A 16,047-nucleotide genomic window follows, 5' to 3' on the forward strand; every position below is an offset into this window, starting at 1 on the left:
CACACGTGGCACGGTCCTGACAGTTACAGCAGCCTGTGTGTTATCGGTGTAAATGTCATCCGAGAGATAATTAAAAAAAAAAAAAAAAAAAAGCTAGGCAAAGAGTAAAAAGGAAAACTTAATCACTTTATGGTGTAAAAAATAAAATAAAATAAACAACAAAGAAAATAAAACAGAACACCCACTTAAGGCTCTGGGGAAGGCCCTGGATAGACCAAGCGTGACAGCAAGGAGTTGTGGTTTCCAAGTTGGCGCGGCTGCTCCCGTCACCCCGTGTCCCACGTGCCCCGCAGAGCCTGGTGCCCTGCGAGCATCCACTACTCCGCATCCTTGGCAAAGAGCACCTGTGGCCACCGACAGAAATCCATCCCGCGAGCCACCACATGTCCACCCCGCGGGGCAGCCCTTCCGTCCACCACGTAGATATTCTTTGTGAGTCCAGTTTGTTTTTGTCATGTTTTGTGGTTTGTTTTCTCTCTCACTGACAAGGAGGCTTCTGCTGTCTCTCGGAGTGCTACAATACGTGCTTTGATGTCACACTGAACAAATGCACACTGTCGCTTTGTTCTCCAGGGTGCTCTTGGACACAGTTTTCACGGAGGAGAACAAAGACCACACGCTGGCAATAAAGCACCGTACATAGTAGGTTCAGGAATGTAACACGCCATGTACATCCATGTCCCAGGAGAGGGCTGCTGGGTTATCCTCACCTCACATCTGCAGGGAGAGGGAGACACACAGGCTGAGAGCCAGGACCCCAGGCACACAACGCAACACTGACAGGAAAAGCTGACAACATGGTGACTTGATCGGGGCACATGCTATGCAAGACTCTGGATTTCAAGTTACATGAAATTAAAAAAAAAAAAAAAAAAAAATCAAACTTGCCATGTTATTCAGAAAGAACGAGGACCAGATCACAGCCCATATGCCTTGAAAGCAAGCCCCCTGCTCCTACTGTACAGGTAAGGAAACTGAGTCCCAAAAAGGTTCTTTAGTCCTTTTCCCTGCCTTCATTTTTTTCTAGCCTGTGTTTTGTGGAGCTCTGGCAGCTATTTTGGTCCATAAAACAGCTCAGGACAGATGCCACCAGCCACAGACACTGTGACCAGGCAGACTAAGCTGACCTGTTTTCATTTTTGTTTTTGGTGATGCCAAGGACAAGCCCAGGACTATGCATGGGGAAGTGCTGGAAGGCACAGCCTCACCCTGCCCTGCCCTGCCTCTTCAACAGCTCTTCCCCTGCCTATTCAATTCTGTGTGCCAGCCAGGGGCAAGGGACACGTGTCAGCTGGCCCTTCAGATGCACTAGGCCCTCACTCCCGTACCACAGCCAAGGGTACCTATGGGACACCCTCCTCTCAAGAGGGCCTTCCTGGGACCTAAGCACCTCTCCCACAACACAGCCTTAGGAGCCAGGCTCAGAAACCTCCGAAGGAATCCCCTCGAGTCTAGAACAACTATTTGTCTTGGATGCCATGCAGTCCCACGTGGCAGAGGAGAGGCCAGATAGGCTGATGATTTGAAGGCTCCGCTGTGACTGCATCTCTCCAGCTACTTTTCTACTGGGAAACAACATTTCCTACATTTCCCAGGTCAGCAGATGAGAAAACAAAAGCCACCTGGTGGGACTTGGGGACAGGCCATCTTTCCTCCCACTTTACTGTTTCTTCCAGCCTAGAACAGTGACTTCTAGGGCTGTGGCAACCACCTTGGGCCATGGGGCCATCCTGAGAATGGATGCTAGAGAGAAGAGGAGGAACCTCAGAGATAGCTTGGACTGTAGCACCTGCTCCAGCCTCCCCATCTTCAGACAGAACTTCTCCCTCAGCTGGTATACATGAGCCATTAGCCCCAATCAACACTCCAGTCCTCCCCTGCACTCTGCTGAGGCCCAGTTTCCTTGTCTGTCAGAGAGGTGGGTGGCTTGCCCCCTGACCAGGCTGGTAAATCAGACCCAGCCCCTCCCACATTTACATGGGACGCCTGGAGGCCCAATCAACAAAGGACAGAGTGGCAAGAGGGGATCAGAGCATAGTGAGCATGGACCACAGCTCAAGTGCGCAGGAGGGGACAGGGAGCGGCGCAGACCCACAGCCCAGCAGACCCAAAGCAGGCAGACCCGAGACCAATCAGGGCCACGGCTGCACCGCTGGGCGGAAGCTGATCATTTGCCGGTGTGATCAACGATTGCTCCCCAGCCTGTGTGGTCCCAGCACCCTCAGCATGGTGGGGTGGCAGGGCCTACCTGGTTGGCAGCTCTAGGTGGGTTTTAACCTTTTTCTTTTCCGTTTTTTACCTGACTCCCTACGCCTTCCTGTTGGTGAAAGGCAGGGACGATGAGTGGCCTCAGGGAGCAGACTGTAGCAATAAATACCTGAGTGTTTATCTTGAGCCCGCCCTGCTGCCCTGGCTGGAGACACTTCCGGGTCCACAAGCACCCACTGCTCTTGACCAGCACAAGTGCTCAGCATCCACCTGTCCACCTGCTCCTCTGGCCAACTGGCAGGGCCTTCTGCAGCCACCTCTCACCTGGCCCAGGCGCTCACTCTAGCTTGAACCTATTCTTTTGCCACCTCTGTGGGTAACAGAACCCCTGCCTTATATTTGGCTGGTAGAACCCCACCCCTGTGCCCCTGCCCTGCTAACAAGGCTGGGATCCATTAAGTTGTTACCCTGAGGATCCCACACCAAGGTCTCCCTGAAACTCCCGGCCTTGGCTCCCAGGAACCCCAGCAGTAGTGAGGAGGACACACGAGCAGCCACTCACCCGTCTCCTCTTCCCGATGGTCTGGATTCAGGCTGGAGGTCGCGCACGCACACTCCAGGTGTTCCTCTAACCTCACCTGGACCTCTTTCAACTTTGGCTTCTTCCTGACATACTCCACTTTGGCCACCTGCAAAAAGCAAAGCCACTATACTGAGCACTAGGTGGGGGACTCAGGCATCACACTTAGGCTGGGACTACAAGGCCCACACCAGGATGGGTGTGGGGTTAGAACAGCCTACCCTTGGGCTGGGGAGACAGCTTGGTGGTCTAAGTGCTGGCCTGGCAAGCACAAGGACCCAGGTTCTATCCCCAGTACTGCATGCTGTGCAGGCCCATAATCCCAGCACTGGGGAAGCTGAGACAGGAGGAGGATCACTACAAGTCTGAGCTGCGTAGGGAGAACCTGTACCAGATAAACAAGATACATACATACATACATACACACATACATACATACATACATACATACATACAAAAAAACACCAGCCCACTCTTGACCCGTGACCTCCACGAAAGCCAGTGCCCAAGTGAAAAACCAGCTTGGCCTCATTTTTGTTTAGGACAAACCCAAAGGCTCGAGTGCAGTGGTGTGAGGGCTTGCACTGCACGGGGCACTGCACAGGCGGGCGGCAGGAGGCAGCAGAAGCTTCCAGACCTGTATGCACTAGGCAGCATCCTTGGTTGTGTATTTTATCAGTGAAGAAGGCACAGAGGCTGTGGCAAGGCCGGAGTTCACTACTGCTGTGTATGACTGGTGCCGGTCAACACTTAGGATACCCTCTCCAGCCCACCCCACCAACTAAAGTCCAGGAGAAACGGCGCAGACACACAGCCACCTGGTAAGCCAGCCAGGCCTGGGGCTCCGTGGGCTCAGAGTTGCCTGGCCCTCTCAGCAGTGTGGGCAAGGGAACACCTGGCCATCACAAGGCTATATAAGGTGGACTCCGGAGAGCAGGCAGCAGGGGCCCAGCTTCTGATGCCGATAGCTCAGGGAAACCCAGCCCTCGGCTGAAAGTCTCCTCTTCTGACAAGGGACCCACCCTAGGCACCGGCCGCTGTGACAAACTAAAGCTACCTGTGCCCCCCTCACCCTGTAAGTACAGGACAGAACCCCTAGCCCAGTTAAGATCCAAGTACTCAAACAAAAGCTCAGGCTAGAGACTGTCTCCAGGCCTCTGAGACAGGCCTTCTAGCCCCCACTGGGCCCTGGGCCCACACTGTCACAGGGGCATGAACCCCAGCCCAAGCCCACAGATGCATACATTAGGCACTCAATCCAGGTTCACAGAGAACCTGCCCTGGAGGCCACCATGTGTCAGGCCCCTCACCTCCTCCCCATGAGTGGATGAGGTGCAGTCTGACCACCACCCTCCTCAGAGTCCAAAGGCCAGTGTGCACTCTGTCCTCCTACCTGGGACCATCAGCCCCAGCGGCAGAAGAGACACCAGAGCATAGCAAGCTTCTCCCCAGGCTGCCCTAAGAGCATGCATGGAGGCCTGTCCCTAGTCACCAGTCTGTCCCATCTCCACCATGAGTGGACACTGGGGAGCAGAGCCCTCCCCCAGCCCAACAGAACCATGTACACAGCAGTCACCCATCTGCATGTGTCCAGGCTTCCCTCCCAGCCCCTAAGTATGAACACACACACCCATATGTATACATACAGGACAAGCCTTGTTCCTGGTCCCAGAGCAGCCCCATGGAGCTGTGCACACAATAGACATCGTCTGCATATGCCCAAGAGGGGGCCTGGCCCTAGCTCAATCTTTAAGTGGCTGCTTCCACAAAGCTGTCAGCCTCAGGTTCCTGGAGTGCATATGCCCAAGAGCATATGCAGGATTACCCTTAGGATTACCCCCTTTACCCTTCCCTGTACACCAGGGACACTGAGGCTAGAAAGGGTATGGAAACCACCATGTACCCCCAAGCACCGGGAGGTAGAGTCCCCACTGAGCACTAGCCTGTGGGTGAGGGTGCTCCGGAGTCCACCTTATATAGCCTGTGACAAACTCTGTGAGTTGGGAGGGCTGAGGATGGTAATATTTTCCTTTCCAACCAGTCTTCCAGGGTCTGGACTTTAGGGAGGTCAGCCTTGCACCCGCAGGGTGGTTACCCCACAGAAAAGCCTCCCTGGGATGCTGGGACCAGGCCTGGCTAGACCCTGCTACATGCCACTTTGGCGTTAATAGTTAACTCATGGTGCAAAGGGTGCCGGGTGCCCAGTGGGTGTGTGAGTGCTATGGCTGCCTCAGGTGTGAACACAGCCGCCAAGTATGAGCTCAGAGGGCAGGGTGTAGGGCCGGGGTCAGAGGTCAGCAGAGGTTGCCCTGCGTCAGGTGGTGGGAGAGACAGTGGCCTGGTGGGTTGAAGGAGTAGTTGAAGCTTCCCCTGGGGTCGCTGCAGGCAAGAGGCTGTTTCATTATCACTGGGAGGGTTTGGACGCCCCACCCACAGCCCACTCCTTTCCCAGGTCAGGGGCCAGGAGGGAGAAGTCCCTACAGAACCACTCAGTAGGTGTCACAACTGACACACACCATCAGGCCAACATCAGCTCCAGACCAGGGATTCTGCCCAGTCCACCCCCTGTCCCTAAGGTTGGCATGAGGGCTATGTCCTCTCAGGTAGGGAACAGGGGTCCAGTGCTCCTCTCTTCAATGTCCTAGGGTGGAGGAAGCCCCTCGCCCCCTGAAACTCAGCAAGTCCTAAGAAAAGAGTGGGGCTGCCCTGGGCCTGCTATGCCCCAGCCCACTCTGTACTCCCAGAACTGGCTGGGCACAGACACAGGCCCAGCACCTCCTCCCCAACAGGGGACCCCAGCCATAAACCCAAGAGGGCCATGCTGGCCCCACACTCCTGCACAGGGCCAGCGGAGCAGAGGTGGTTGTGAACCCCCGTGGCCAGGCTCGGGTCATATGCCTGTCTGGGTGGCACAGCCTCTGTGGTCAACGGTAGCCTCTCCCAGTTCCCCTGCAGAGCCTATTCCAGGCCCCAGATCGGATGAGATCTGGACCTGACCCCCAAGCAGGGAGCAGGCTTATTTCTCTCCACCAAGCACTAGTAGGTGTGGCAGGCAGGGCGGCCCCTCAGCACTCCAGCTATGCTGCCCTTGTGACAGTCCCTGCGGCTACCTGGTCTGGGCACCCACTTTCTTTCCAGACAGACCATGTTTATCAGAGAAAAACAAACAGCAATTTATGATTGCACCTGCTGCTGGGAATGCGAGGATTCCAGCCACTTGGCCACCTCTGTCTGGCCAGGAAATGGCTACATTTTTCTCCCAAGAACATGTTATGAATGTTAAATTCTCAAAAATCTCTTACATGAAAGTCAAGTCTGAAAACACAGACTATAAGACCTAGGGTCCCCCCACTTACATTCCCAGATGCTGGGAGGCCCCAGAAGCCCTCTGTGTCCACTCACCATTGCCCTGGCCTCCAAGGGGTTGGACTTAGAAGAAGAAACAAAGTCCTGACCCCAAAGTCCTGTGACACCCACCCCAGAGATCCTGAGCCTGCTATTCTACTCTAGGGTCTATCTTCCCAGGTTGAGGTTCCTCCCCAGCTGGACAATGCTGGAGCCCTGCTCCCCAGTAGGGTGACTGGAGCCAGACTTTAAACCAGTACAGAAGGAGAGAGGCCAGGAGCCCACCTGGCCCACAGCCTCAGTGCCCCATTCATGCCAGTGGCTCCAAGGTCCCCAAGGACCCCGAGCACCCTTCACATGATGCTGACACTGCCCCTCACAACAGAGAGGGATGTGAGACCTCATTCCCCCAAGCCTTGGGGTCCCAGCTAGGAACTCTCCCCAAGAACATGTCCCCAACTCTATCCTGGGAGGTAGGGAGGGAGCCCCAGCCTGAGTACCCACCAACCACAAACCTTTGGAAACCTGAGGTCCAGCTGCACAGCCATAGTCCCTAGCCTAAGTGCTACAGAGCGGGCTCTGGGGAGACTGGGGTGGATCCACACATCCACTGAGGCGCCTTCGGTCCTGACTCTCAAAGCTCCCTCAAAAGGACACTAGCCTAAGGCTCCCTGCACAGCAATGACTCATGCAGAGCCAGGTCAGACATGGCTCAGAGATGGTCCCAGACCCGACCCCACAGAGGTCCACCCAGTGCAAAGTCAAATGGGGCCCAAGCAGTGGGAGGAGCTCGGCTTCATCCAAGCTAGACACCCCAGCAGCAGCTCCCAGGGGCCAGATGTCAGGTGTGACCAGTAGCTCCCACAGTAGCCAACCGCAGAGCCCTCTCACCTCTGTCAGGACTGGAGGTCAGGAGAGGCCTCAACAAACTGGATGGACACAGGTGCTGGGCTCAGGATGAAGCTTCCCCTCAGACATTCCCAGAAATGAATGAAAGGGGTGTTGATCCTAGCCCTACACTGTGACCCCAGTGTTGACCTAGAGTAGTGGCTAGAACCCCAGCCCATCTACCTGGAGCCACTGGCAGCTCCAAGCACCCACTCCTAGCTGGGGGACAGGCCACCTGGCTCTCTTCCTGCCTAGCTTCTCCTCTGTTAACCCACAGCACCCACCTAACCCTCAACTCCAGGTGACCCTGGGCACCAGGCCACCATCTGCCTAAAGCCCTTCTGCCAGTGCCCTCAACGTGTGCTGTCAAATGTGTCCTTGAGCCTTTGAATGGGTCGGCAGGGGACAGGTTTTCCTGAGGAGGGAGCCTAAGTGGGGCCTAGCTCTAGACACAGAACTTGGTGTCCAGGGAGGCTGACAAGAATCCCACTGAGCAGACAAGGCCTGTGAGGCAAAAGTCGGCATCCTCTGAGGACTTCTGGGGAGGGAGGCTCCACTACCCAGCTAGAAACAGACAATCCCCACTGCCACCCCACGGGGAGCAGGAATGGGAACAGTAGGCACCTAGAGGCTATAAGCCATGGGTTAAGAATTTCCAGGTGACCTCCTTCATACAAGCACTGTCCCTGAGTCCCTGTCTCATGTACCTTAAGACAGGCCAGCCCCTACACATGGAACCAGCCAGCTAGGTCTACCCAACAATGTACACCAGAGGGCAAGACCCCAACTAATCCCTAACCCCCAACAAGCCATAGTGAGAATCCCAGGACACAGAAAAAGGCAGAGGCTGGGTCAGGGTCACAAGACACTGGGACAAGGTCCCTGGGCACTGGAGGGTGAGTCATCACCACCTGCCCCCCGGACTGCTGCCACCCCCATCGCTCCGCAGATAGAAGGTGGCATGTGAGCCTCCAGGAGTGCCTTGGCCTCGTTCAAGGGGAATGTCTGGCTTTGGAGGTCCTCATTCAATCCAAGAGCTCCACAAAGACCAAGTCCTAACTAAAAGAAGTCACATATCTCTACTGCTTATGACAGGTCCTTATAAGAAAGAGCTCCCTAGCATCTCCCCCAGAGCCCAGGTCTCAGCAAGGTAGGAGGATCTAAAATGGTTTAAGAGTCTAGGAGTGGATGAGTTCTAATGCCATCCCTGGGACTGAAATTCTCAACTTAATTCTGGGGACTCCTTGACCTAGGAAAGATGTCCCCTATCTCAGAAGCAGGTTCTATCAAAAGCTCCATCCCATGGCCCCTGAGATGGAGGCTGTGTGGCCCACCCTGCACTGCTTGGTCAGTCACTTGTGCCCAAGGCTCCTGTGGGACAGGAACTGCACCTCTACCAACCAGAAACAGATTTTGGAGAACAAAGCCCAGAAACATCCAGGCCCAGAATGAGCCTGAAGGCTCAGCCTCATAGTCAAGATGTCTAGCAGCACCAGAGGCACCTGCCCTCCAACTATGTCCTTTAGAGACCAAGACTCAAGGATCTAAGCCCTGTGCATGAAGCCCTTCACCTGACCAGGACACCTCTGCCACACCAAATGTGGAGGCCACTGTGGCAAACTGAGTGGCAACTCACCTTGACACTCCGGTGGTGGACCCTCGAGGGCTGGCACTTGACACTGCTGGTGTTGCAGCAGCCGGTGCAGCGCTTCACCTCCACACATGGCGGCCAGATCAGGAAGTTGGCAGACGTGGGGTCCACCTGGCTCCGAGGTATCTCATAAATGACTGTCCTGGTCTTACAGACCGCGGGAATGGCTTCCTCTGCAGAGCAAGTTTACAGTAAGTGCTGAAAACCCTTCACATCCATCCAGGTGACCAGGTTTAGGACTGACCCACATGCACACATACACACAGGCAACTGGGGGCTGGGCAAGATTCCCAGCAGAGGGACAGCTTGGAGATCCAAAGATCCACAAGTGGCCCCTGGGGTTAAAGAGGGTGGGAAAACAAAGAGTAGACACAATCTGAATCCCCAAGCTAACCAGGGGCCTGCTTACAAGAGGCCACCAGCTTTCCATCAAGGAGGGGCCCACCTGGCCCAGCCTCCTAGCTAGAGCGCGCTGGGGCAAAACATTAGGACTAGAACTTAGGCTCAGCCACATTTTCCAGCAAGGCCTCCTTACAAACAGGTCCCAACAAGATTGGGCACTTCAGGAATTTATGACAGCTCTTCTCCCCTGGAAACTCTTGGCCCACACTGCAACTCAGTGAGGAGCAAGCCAGGCGGGAGGCACGTTGTGGAGGCAGAGGGCACCTCCAGAGAGGGCAGGAGGCCAGAGCCAAAAGGGCAGGCCCAGTCTTTGTCTGGGGGAAAGCTGTAGGGTGGCTTGCTGGAGGCCACTATGGGGAGCCTGACCCGACCCCTACAACTCTGCCCACCAAAGCTTCCCTGACCCACCAATGCTCCTCTTCCTCCGAATGGGCACAGGTCGCTTCTCGGGAGCATGCTTGGTGGCATGGGGCCCACGGGATCTCAGGCTGGTCTCCAAGGCATCCTCAGTTCCTACAGGTACAAAGAGAACATTCAACCAGCTGTCCACACCTGTGTGACACCCCAGGCCTGACCCTGGGGTAGCTCTGCAGTTCAGAGCCAGAGCCACCAGGAGACAAGAGTCTGGAAGTTCAGCCTACCTGGCCCTCAAAAGATAGTCCCCAACCCCCACATCTATCCTGCATGCCCACAGGGGCTCTCCAGATGCGCAGGAGATAAAACACTCCAAACCAGGCCAAAAATATCTTGTGAACACAGAGGTCCCCAGAATTGAGCAATTCCAGCCAGGTCTGTGGCAGAGCTGGGACCTACTGGGGAAGGGGCTCTGGGTGGCTTCCACTGAGGCAGTTAGCTCAGTAAGGACAGAACCAGATCAGAAAAGACCTAACACTACCACACCAAAACCAAGAGGCCCTACCCACTCCATAAACTAGGCCTCTGTGGAGCATCTTAACCTCTGAGGGGCGTCGGAAGCAACTCCCAACTGGGCTATGAGTCAGCCCAGACCAGTTCTTGAAATAAGCCTCCTTCAAGGGCCAGAGGCCATGAGAAAATCCAAGAGGTGTGGCTGCTCAGTATAGAGGGAGGAGTAGCCACCAGCCTGAGCAGGTGGTCTAGGGTACCTACAGGTAAAGTGGCATAGCCACAGGAAGGTAGGAAGCCTTCCATATCTGTAGCCATGCCCTGTGGCAAGGGCTTCCATTGGGTGGGGGTGGGGTGACAATGACCCACAGCACCCACCCCCAGGACATCACAGCCCAATACAGAGGGAGGGTATTATAGCACACAGCCCCAATTCCCTAAACACTCTGATTTCTGGGTGGAAATGGACACATTGCATGCTACCTGCTATGTGAACCCATCAGTCTGACACAGCGAACACCTGGCCCCCCTGCCCAGACCCTCTGCTTCTTCAGTCCTGCTTCTGAGGGCAAACAGCCTAGGAACATGTATCCAACAGACGGGACTCAGATTCACTGGGTTCTTATCCTGTGGCCTCCCTTCCCTTTGCAGAGGGACATGATGTCACCAGGCCAGATCTAGACCCCCAACCCAGTACAGGACACACAACACAAGGCCCTTTCTGCCCAGCTCCCTGTCCAGAGTCCATGAATCAACTGAAGCCTAGCCCTCCTCCACTTCAGATATTCCTTAAGCCGGCACATTTGAAATGAAAACCAAAACTCAAGAAAAGTATGAATAGCAAAGACTAAGTCTGAGCAGAACTCAACTTTTCACTTAAATGACTCAATGTTCCAATACCACTGATTTTTTTGAGACCCAAAATAAGATCAGAAAAGAACTACACATGCAATAAGAATTTCCCATCTACCATTACAAGTATTACACACACACACACACACACACACACACAAAGTGACATTATAAGTCACACCCTGGTGGTGGACATCTTGCCATCACTGAACCAAAGAGCCAGGGGTCCAGTCCAAGGTAAAGTTTAGCACGGCATCAGCTATGGTCCTTCCTGCAGCCATGTTTAGGCAAACTGCTTCCAGGAGTCAGGCATTACCTGCTATCCACATCTGCAGAAACAAGGCCCAGAAAAACAAGGCAAGAGCAGGTGGCTAGGGAAGGGACCAGCCAGCCCAGTGTCCATGTGCTGGGGCCCCACTTTAGGCCTCTTGGCTCAGCTCAATGCCCAGAGGGGACGCAGCCCTGATTGCTCATCAAGGTTGCTGCTGATGGCCAACTCCTAACCTCTTCAGACGAGACTGAGTAGGAACTGAGTGGGCACAGTTCCTACTCAAGCGAGCCCACTCTTGTGACCATCAAGATGGGTGGTCATAGACCAAAAGCCAACTCACACTCCAAAGAGCTGTTCTGATTTATGGTGGGTGAGAAGAACCCACCTAGGCAGGAACTTAGAAGATCAAGACTGGGCCGGGCAGATGGCTCAGCAGAATGAGTGCTTACCTGGCAAGCACAAGGGCCTGAGTTCAATCCTCGGTTCCATAAAAAAAAAAAAAAAAAAAAAAAAAAATCAAGACTGATCCCTGGTGGGGCAGCAAGAAGCAGTCTCCAAACTCTGTCAAGACAACTAATCAGGCTGTTTCCCTTTTGTCTTTATGCAAGACATCCTGCAAGACAAGGGAAACTCCTCCAGCTCTGTTCTGGTAGGCTGCGTTGTCGAGTGGCTGGGATGTTTATGTATCAGTTACTCAATGACCTAGGGCGCCTAGCCAGCCAGCTTTGGAGAACAAAGCTCCAGCCACCACACCAAACAGGAGAAATAGGCCCCAACTCTACAGCTGGCTGCTGGTCACCCCAAGACTCACATTGGCCTCTGGGGCCAAACAGCCTGGGAAAGCCACCTGGCATCTTCTCTCCAGTGCATATTCCGGGTTGCTCCAGGCTCACCACATTCCCAGCACTTACAGGAATGCACGCCTTTGGAGCTCACCACACAGCCAGGAGGGGCAGAGTTAAGAGGGTTCCATCTGCATAATGGGGATGGGTGTGCCAGGTACAAAGCCCCACCCACTCAAGGGAGGAGTCAGGGAGGGCCTGGGACACCCCAAAGCCTCCTTTGCGCCCCCAGTAACCTCCATCCCCAGCATCCTCCTGGGAGACCTGCAACTGGGGCTACTCACATTGGATTATCCTAGTACCATGACCCTCTTCCATCAGTTCTTCCCCTACACTGTCCTGGGCTCCTGTCAGAGCAGAGTGCTCTCAACAGGCCAAGGATGCCTCTGACAAATCTAGAAAGGAGGGTAGGGTGGGGATGATAGCTTTGTCTGAGTCTGGGCCACCACAGCTACTTTCATCCTATTCCAACACTCTGCAGCAGTGGGTTCTTCATTTCAGGTAAGAATAAAAGTGCAGGGGTCACCCCTGTCCTCAGGCCAGATAGGACCCTCCTACTTTTAGTTACCACATCTTAGGGTACTACAGCAGGAGGAAGCAGAATCACCTTGGAGTTTCTGTTCCAAAAGATGTCCATCTCCAAATTGAGGCATGAGGTGAGGGAGGAGAGCTGCTGTGTTTCCAGGGCCCTGGGTGAATCCCATTTGGACCCCAAAACACCTGCCACACTAAACTCTCCACCCTGGGCAAGGGAGGAGGCAGACTGCAGGGACAGTGCCCAACCTATCTACACAGGAACACACACTCTAGCAGAGGCAACCTGACACTTGCTGGGAGAACAGAGTACCTGTACCCTAGCTAGGCCCCAGCCCAGAAGCCCCCAGGTCAGGAATGCAATCAGCAACCCCACAGAACAGAAAAGCTAAAATGTTAACGGTAGGGGGTGGGGAGGCGGAGCTGCAGAGACCAGAATAAGAATGGTCCTGGCAGAAAGTGAATGGCCCACTTCCCTGTGGTACCAACGCCCACTGGAGGGAGGTCCAGCTCTCCAGTGCCTCAACAGCCAAGTCCCAAATCTCCAAATCCATCAGGGACCAGCAAAAAAGTGTTTTCTCCAGCTACCCAAGCCAAATCCTTTGCCCCAGGCTTGCATTTCAAGGGACAAGATCAAAATTCCCCCTGGTCCAGCTCTGATCTACAAGTGAAACCCTACCCTACTCCAGATAAAGATCAGGCAAAGGATTTCCTGGGTCAAGGAACTGCAGAACCCACAACCTTGTTAGAAAACGGTTTTGGCATGGAATGAAAACAGCACAGGCCTCTCCACCACCATAATTAGGTACAAATTTCCAAATGACTAGACCATGTGATTTTACTTAATTCCCCCACCACCCCCCTTTCCCAAGTAGTTTGCAAGGAGAGAAATCTTCATTTCACTTAAAATTCTTTACTTCAGCTGTCTTTTCTTACTCTGACAGGTCCATCTCCAGTCCCTTTCTCAAGCCAGTAAGAAATTTCCCCACAGGCATTACTGCCCAGGTCAGCGAGGATGGAGTTCCCCCAGACCAAGTGTTAATTTGCAAAAGGACGCTGCAAGCAAAGATGTGATCTCTTGCTCTAGCCCTCAGGGAACACAGCCCCCCAACATTAGAAACTCCTTTAACTTTGCTACCTAGTTCTAGTCCAACACTGCTTCAAAGCTCAGCATTTACAAATAAACTGTTTTCTAAAGTGGCTCAGATCCAGGCCCCGAGGGTGAGCCCCAAAAATAGCCCCCAGCAAATGTGTCCAAGGCACGCCTTTTTATTGGGTCGTGAAAAAAGGCCTCCCGCAGCTACAGAGGCCCAGCCCCGAAGGGAGAACTTCACCAGCCTACTCCCCCAACAAAGGGGCCGGTCTGGCCAGCTCCACGCGCAGCCTCCGGGCCTCGCCAGGAGGACCGACCTGTGCAAGGGCCAGGGCTGTGCGCCACTCTCGCTCCTCAGACACACACCCGGCCATGGCCCAGGCGCCCTCTATGCTGCTGAACTTTCTGTGACACACACTGCGTTTCCCTCAAACGCAAAACATTCCCGGGGAGAGCGAGCAGCCTTCAACCGCCACTGGAGAGAAAGTGGCGACTGGAAGAGAAACGCCTGACTCATGCGCCTGGGCGTTTATGGCCGAGGAGTGGATTCTGACCTTTCGGTGCGCTCCTGCGCGGCGCCCGGCCCGGCAGTGCGCGGGGAACAGCTCGGCTACACTCCCTCCCCGCCCGCGCCCTCCCCGCACCAAGGGCAGGGGCGCGATTTACCTACGGAGTCTATCTCAAGGAGTCGCTGGAGGTCCCGGATGCTGTGGATCTGACTGCGAGCCAGCCGCTCGATCAGCTCGCGGGGGATCTCGGCTTCCTGCAAGCAGATCACACGGTCAGCGCCCAGGGTGGTGAGACCCCCAAGTTGCCTTCCCCCATCCCTGTTCCCCCTCTGCAAAAGCAGATCCACCCCAGTTTGAAGCATCGAATCAAAAACCTCTCCTCCCAACCCTGCCACAGGCCAGCCCTGCCCTGCGGGTGTCAGTTACGGGGTTCTGGGGGCGACAAGGAGCCAGGAGTTTCTGGTTTAACAGTGAGACCAACATCTAGAAAAAGCGAGTCGAAATGCGTCACGGGTCAATGAGGAAAGTCGCGGCAGCCCCAACACTTTAATCTAGCCAGGGTCTTAAATTTCACACCCCAGAATCCCGGTAGAGACCACGGAGGAGAGGGTCACCCCTCACCACACAGGCACGCGCGCGCCCCACCCCGGCCGCGGCCCTAGCGCCGACTAGGACACCCAAATCTAGCCAGAGGCTTGCGGGAGGCTGCAGGGCAAGCTAGGGTTAAATATCCACCTCGCGGCTCTCCCGTGCCTGCCCAGCCCACCCCCACCACTCAGCCTTCTTCCTCCCCTCCACGATTCTAGAGGGAGTAGGGGTTGGGGGGGGGTAAGCACTAAGTTCCCACGACAGGGGCTGTGGAAAGTCATTCATCACAGCTAAGCTCCCGGGGACCTGGTGTGGGGGGTGGGGACGCCGGCGGTGGGAGGGCGCGGGCGCAGGCCCGGCCCCAGCTGCCTCGCTCAGCCACCTGTAAGCAGGCCCGGGGCAGGCGGGACTGCGCCGGCCCGGCGCCCAGCCGGGATCGGAGACCAGGAATCCGGGCTACGGCGCGGTGCTGCCCACCCTGGGCTTCCGCCGCAGCCCCGCTGCCAGCCCAAGGCGCTGCAGCCTCACGCACACCCCCTTCCTCGCCGCGCCCCGGCTGCCCCTCCCCGGGGAGGCGCCCGCGCCCCGCGAAGTTTTCTCCCCACTCGTCCGCCTCACCGCTCCCCAGTCCCTCCGAGGCAGACCAACGCAACACGCTGGAAACTCACCAGACACACTTGGGCACGGAAGAAAATAGAACCCAGTTGGGAAAATTTAAAAACAGACCACCTCCATCAGAAATCAAACGTCCCTGCAGAACCTGGGGTGCCGTGGCCCGCAGGCGGCCGCACGCCCGGGGAACCGAGAAGGGGCTGGGGCGCGGGGGTGGCACCCACCTCGGCCAGGGCATGGGTGAGGTATCCGCAGGCGAGGAGCAGCAAGCAAGCCCAGGTCCTCATCGCGTCCCGAGGCGCTGGAGGCTCGGCGGGGAGGCGAGGCCGCGGGGCGGGTGCTCCAGCCGGGCTCCTGTGGCGGCGAAATTCAGTACCATCCCTCAGGGAGCGCGGCCCGGAGGAGGGCGGCGCGGAGAGGGAGCCGGCGGAGCGCGCCCGGCGCGAGCTGCGAGTGCTGCGCCCGCGAGGAGGAGGAGGCTGGGGAGTGCGCGCCCGCCGCGCCGGGAGCCTCCTGGGCCGCCGGGTAGGGGGTGGGGACGGAAGGGGCGGAGGGCGGGGGCTGGGCTTCTTCCTTGGTGCGTTCCCGTCCTGGCCGCCGCCGCGCTGGATCCCCGGCGCTGGCTTTAGGAGCGACCTGGCCGGCAATTCCGCATATTTGCGGGCATCAGCTCCGGGAGGGACCCCGGAGCGAGGCCAGAGCCGCGGCCGCTCCGCCGATCACCTGTCTGGACACCAGGCTGGGCCCTGGCGCCGGCTTGCGCGCTCCCTGCGGGCCGCGGGCTGCCCCGCGCGCCCACCTCGGGCCT

At 56.1% G+C, this 16,047-nt stretch overlaps 1 protein-coding gene across 2 annotated transcripts; it reads right to left on the reverse strand.

The window, feature by feature from the left end:
* Positions 1-457: 457 nt before the first annotated feature.
* On the reverse strand, positions 458-16,047 carry Pdgfa (platelet derived growth factor subunit A). Of its 2 annotated transcripts, XM_004629578.3 has the most exons (7): positions 15,464-16,047; positions 14,197-14,293; positions 9,483-9,587; positions 8,658-8,845; positions 2,771-2,897; positions 2,249-2,317; positions 466-717 (listed from the first exon to the last, which is right to left on the reverse strand). In XM_004629578.3, the coding sequence occupies exons 1-6, from the start codon at positions 15,524-15,526 to the stop codon at positions 2,262-2,264; spliced, it is 636 nt and encodes a 211-aa protein (XP_004629635.1). In that variant the 5' UTR covers positions 15,527-16,047; the 3' UTR covers positions 466-717; positions 2,249-2,261. The 2 variants fall into 2 exon arrangements, with proteins under 2 accessions (XP_004629636.1, XP_004629635.1); XM_004629579.3 differs by lacking the exon at positions 2,249-2,317 and having other exon boundaries at positions 458-717; positions 15,464-15,988.

Source organism: Octodon degus, unplaced genomic scaffold (genome assembly GCF_000260255.1).
Source record: "Octodon degus isolate 3935 unplaced genomic scaffold, OctDeg1.0 scaffold00031, whole genome shotgun sequence".
Classification (NCBI taxonomy): Eukaryota; Metazoa; Chordata; class Mammalia; order Rodentia; family Octodontidae; genus Octodon; species Octodon degus.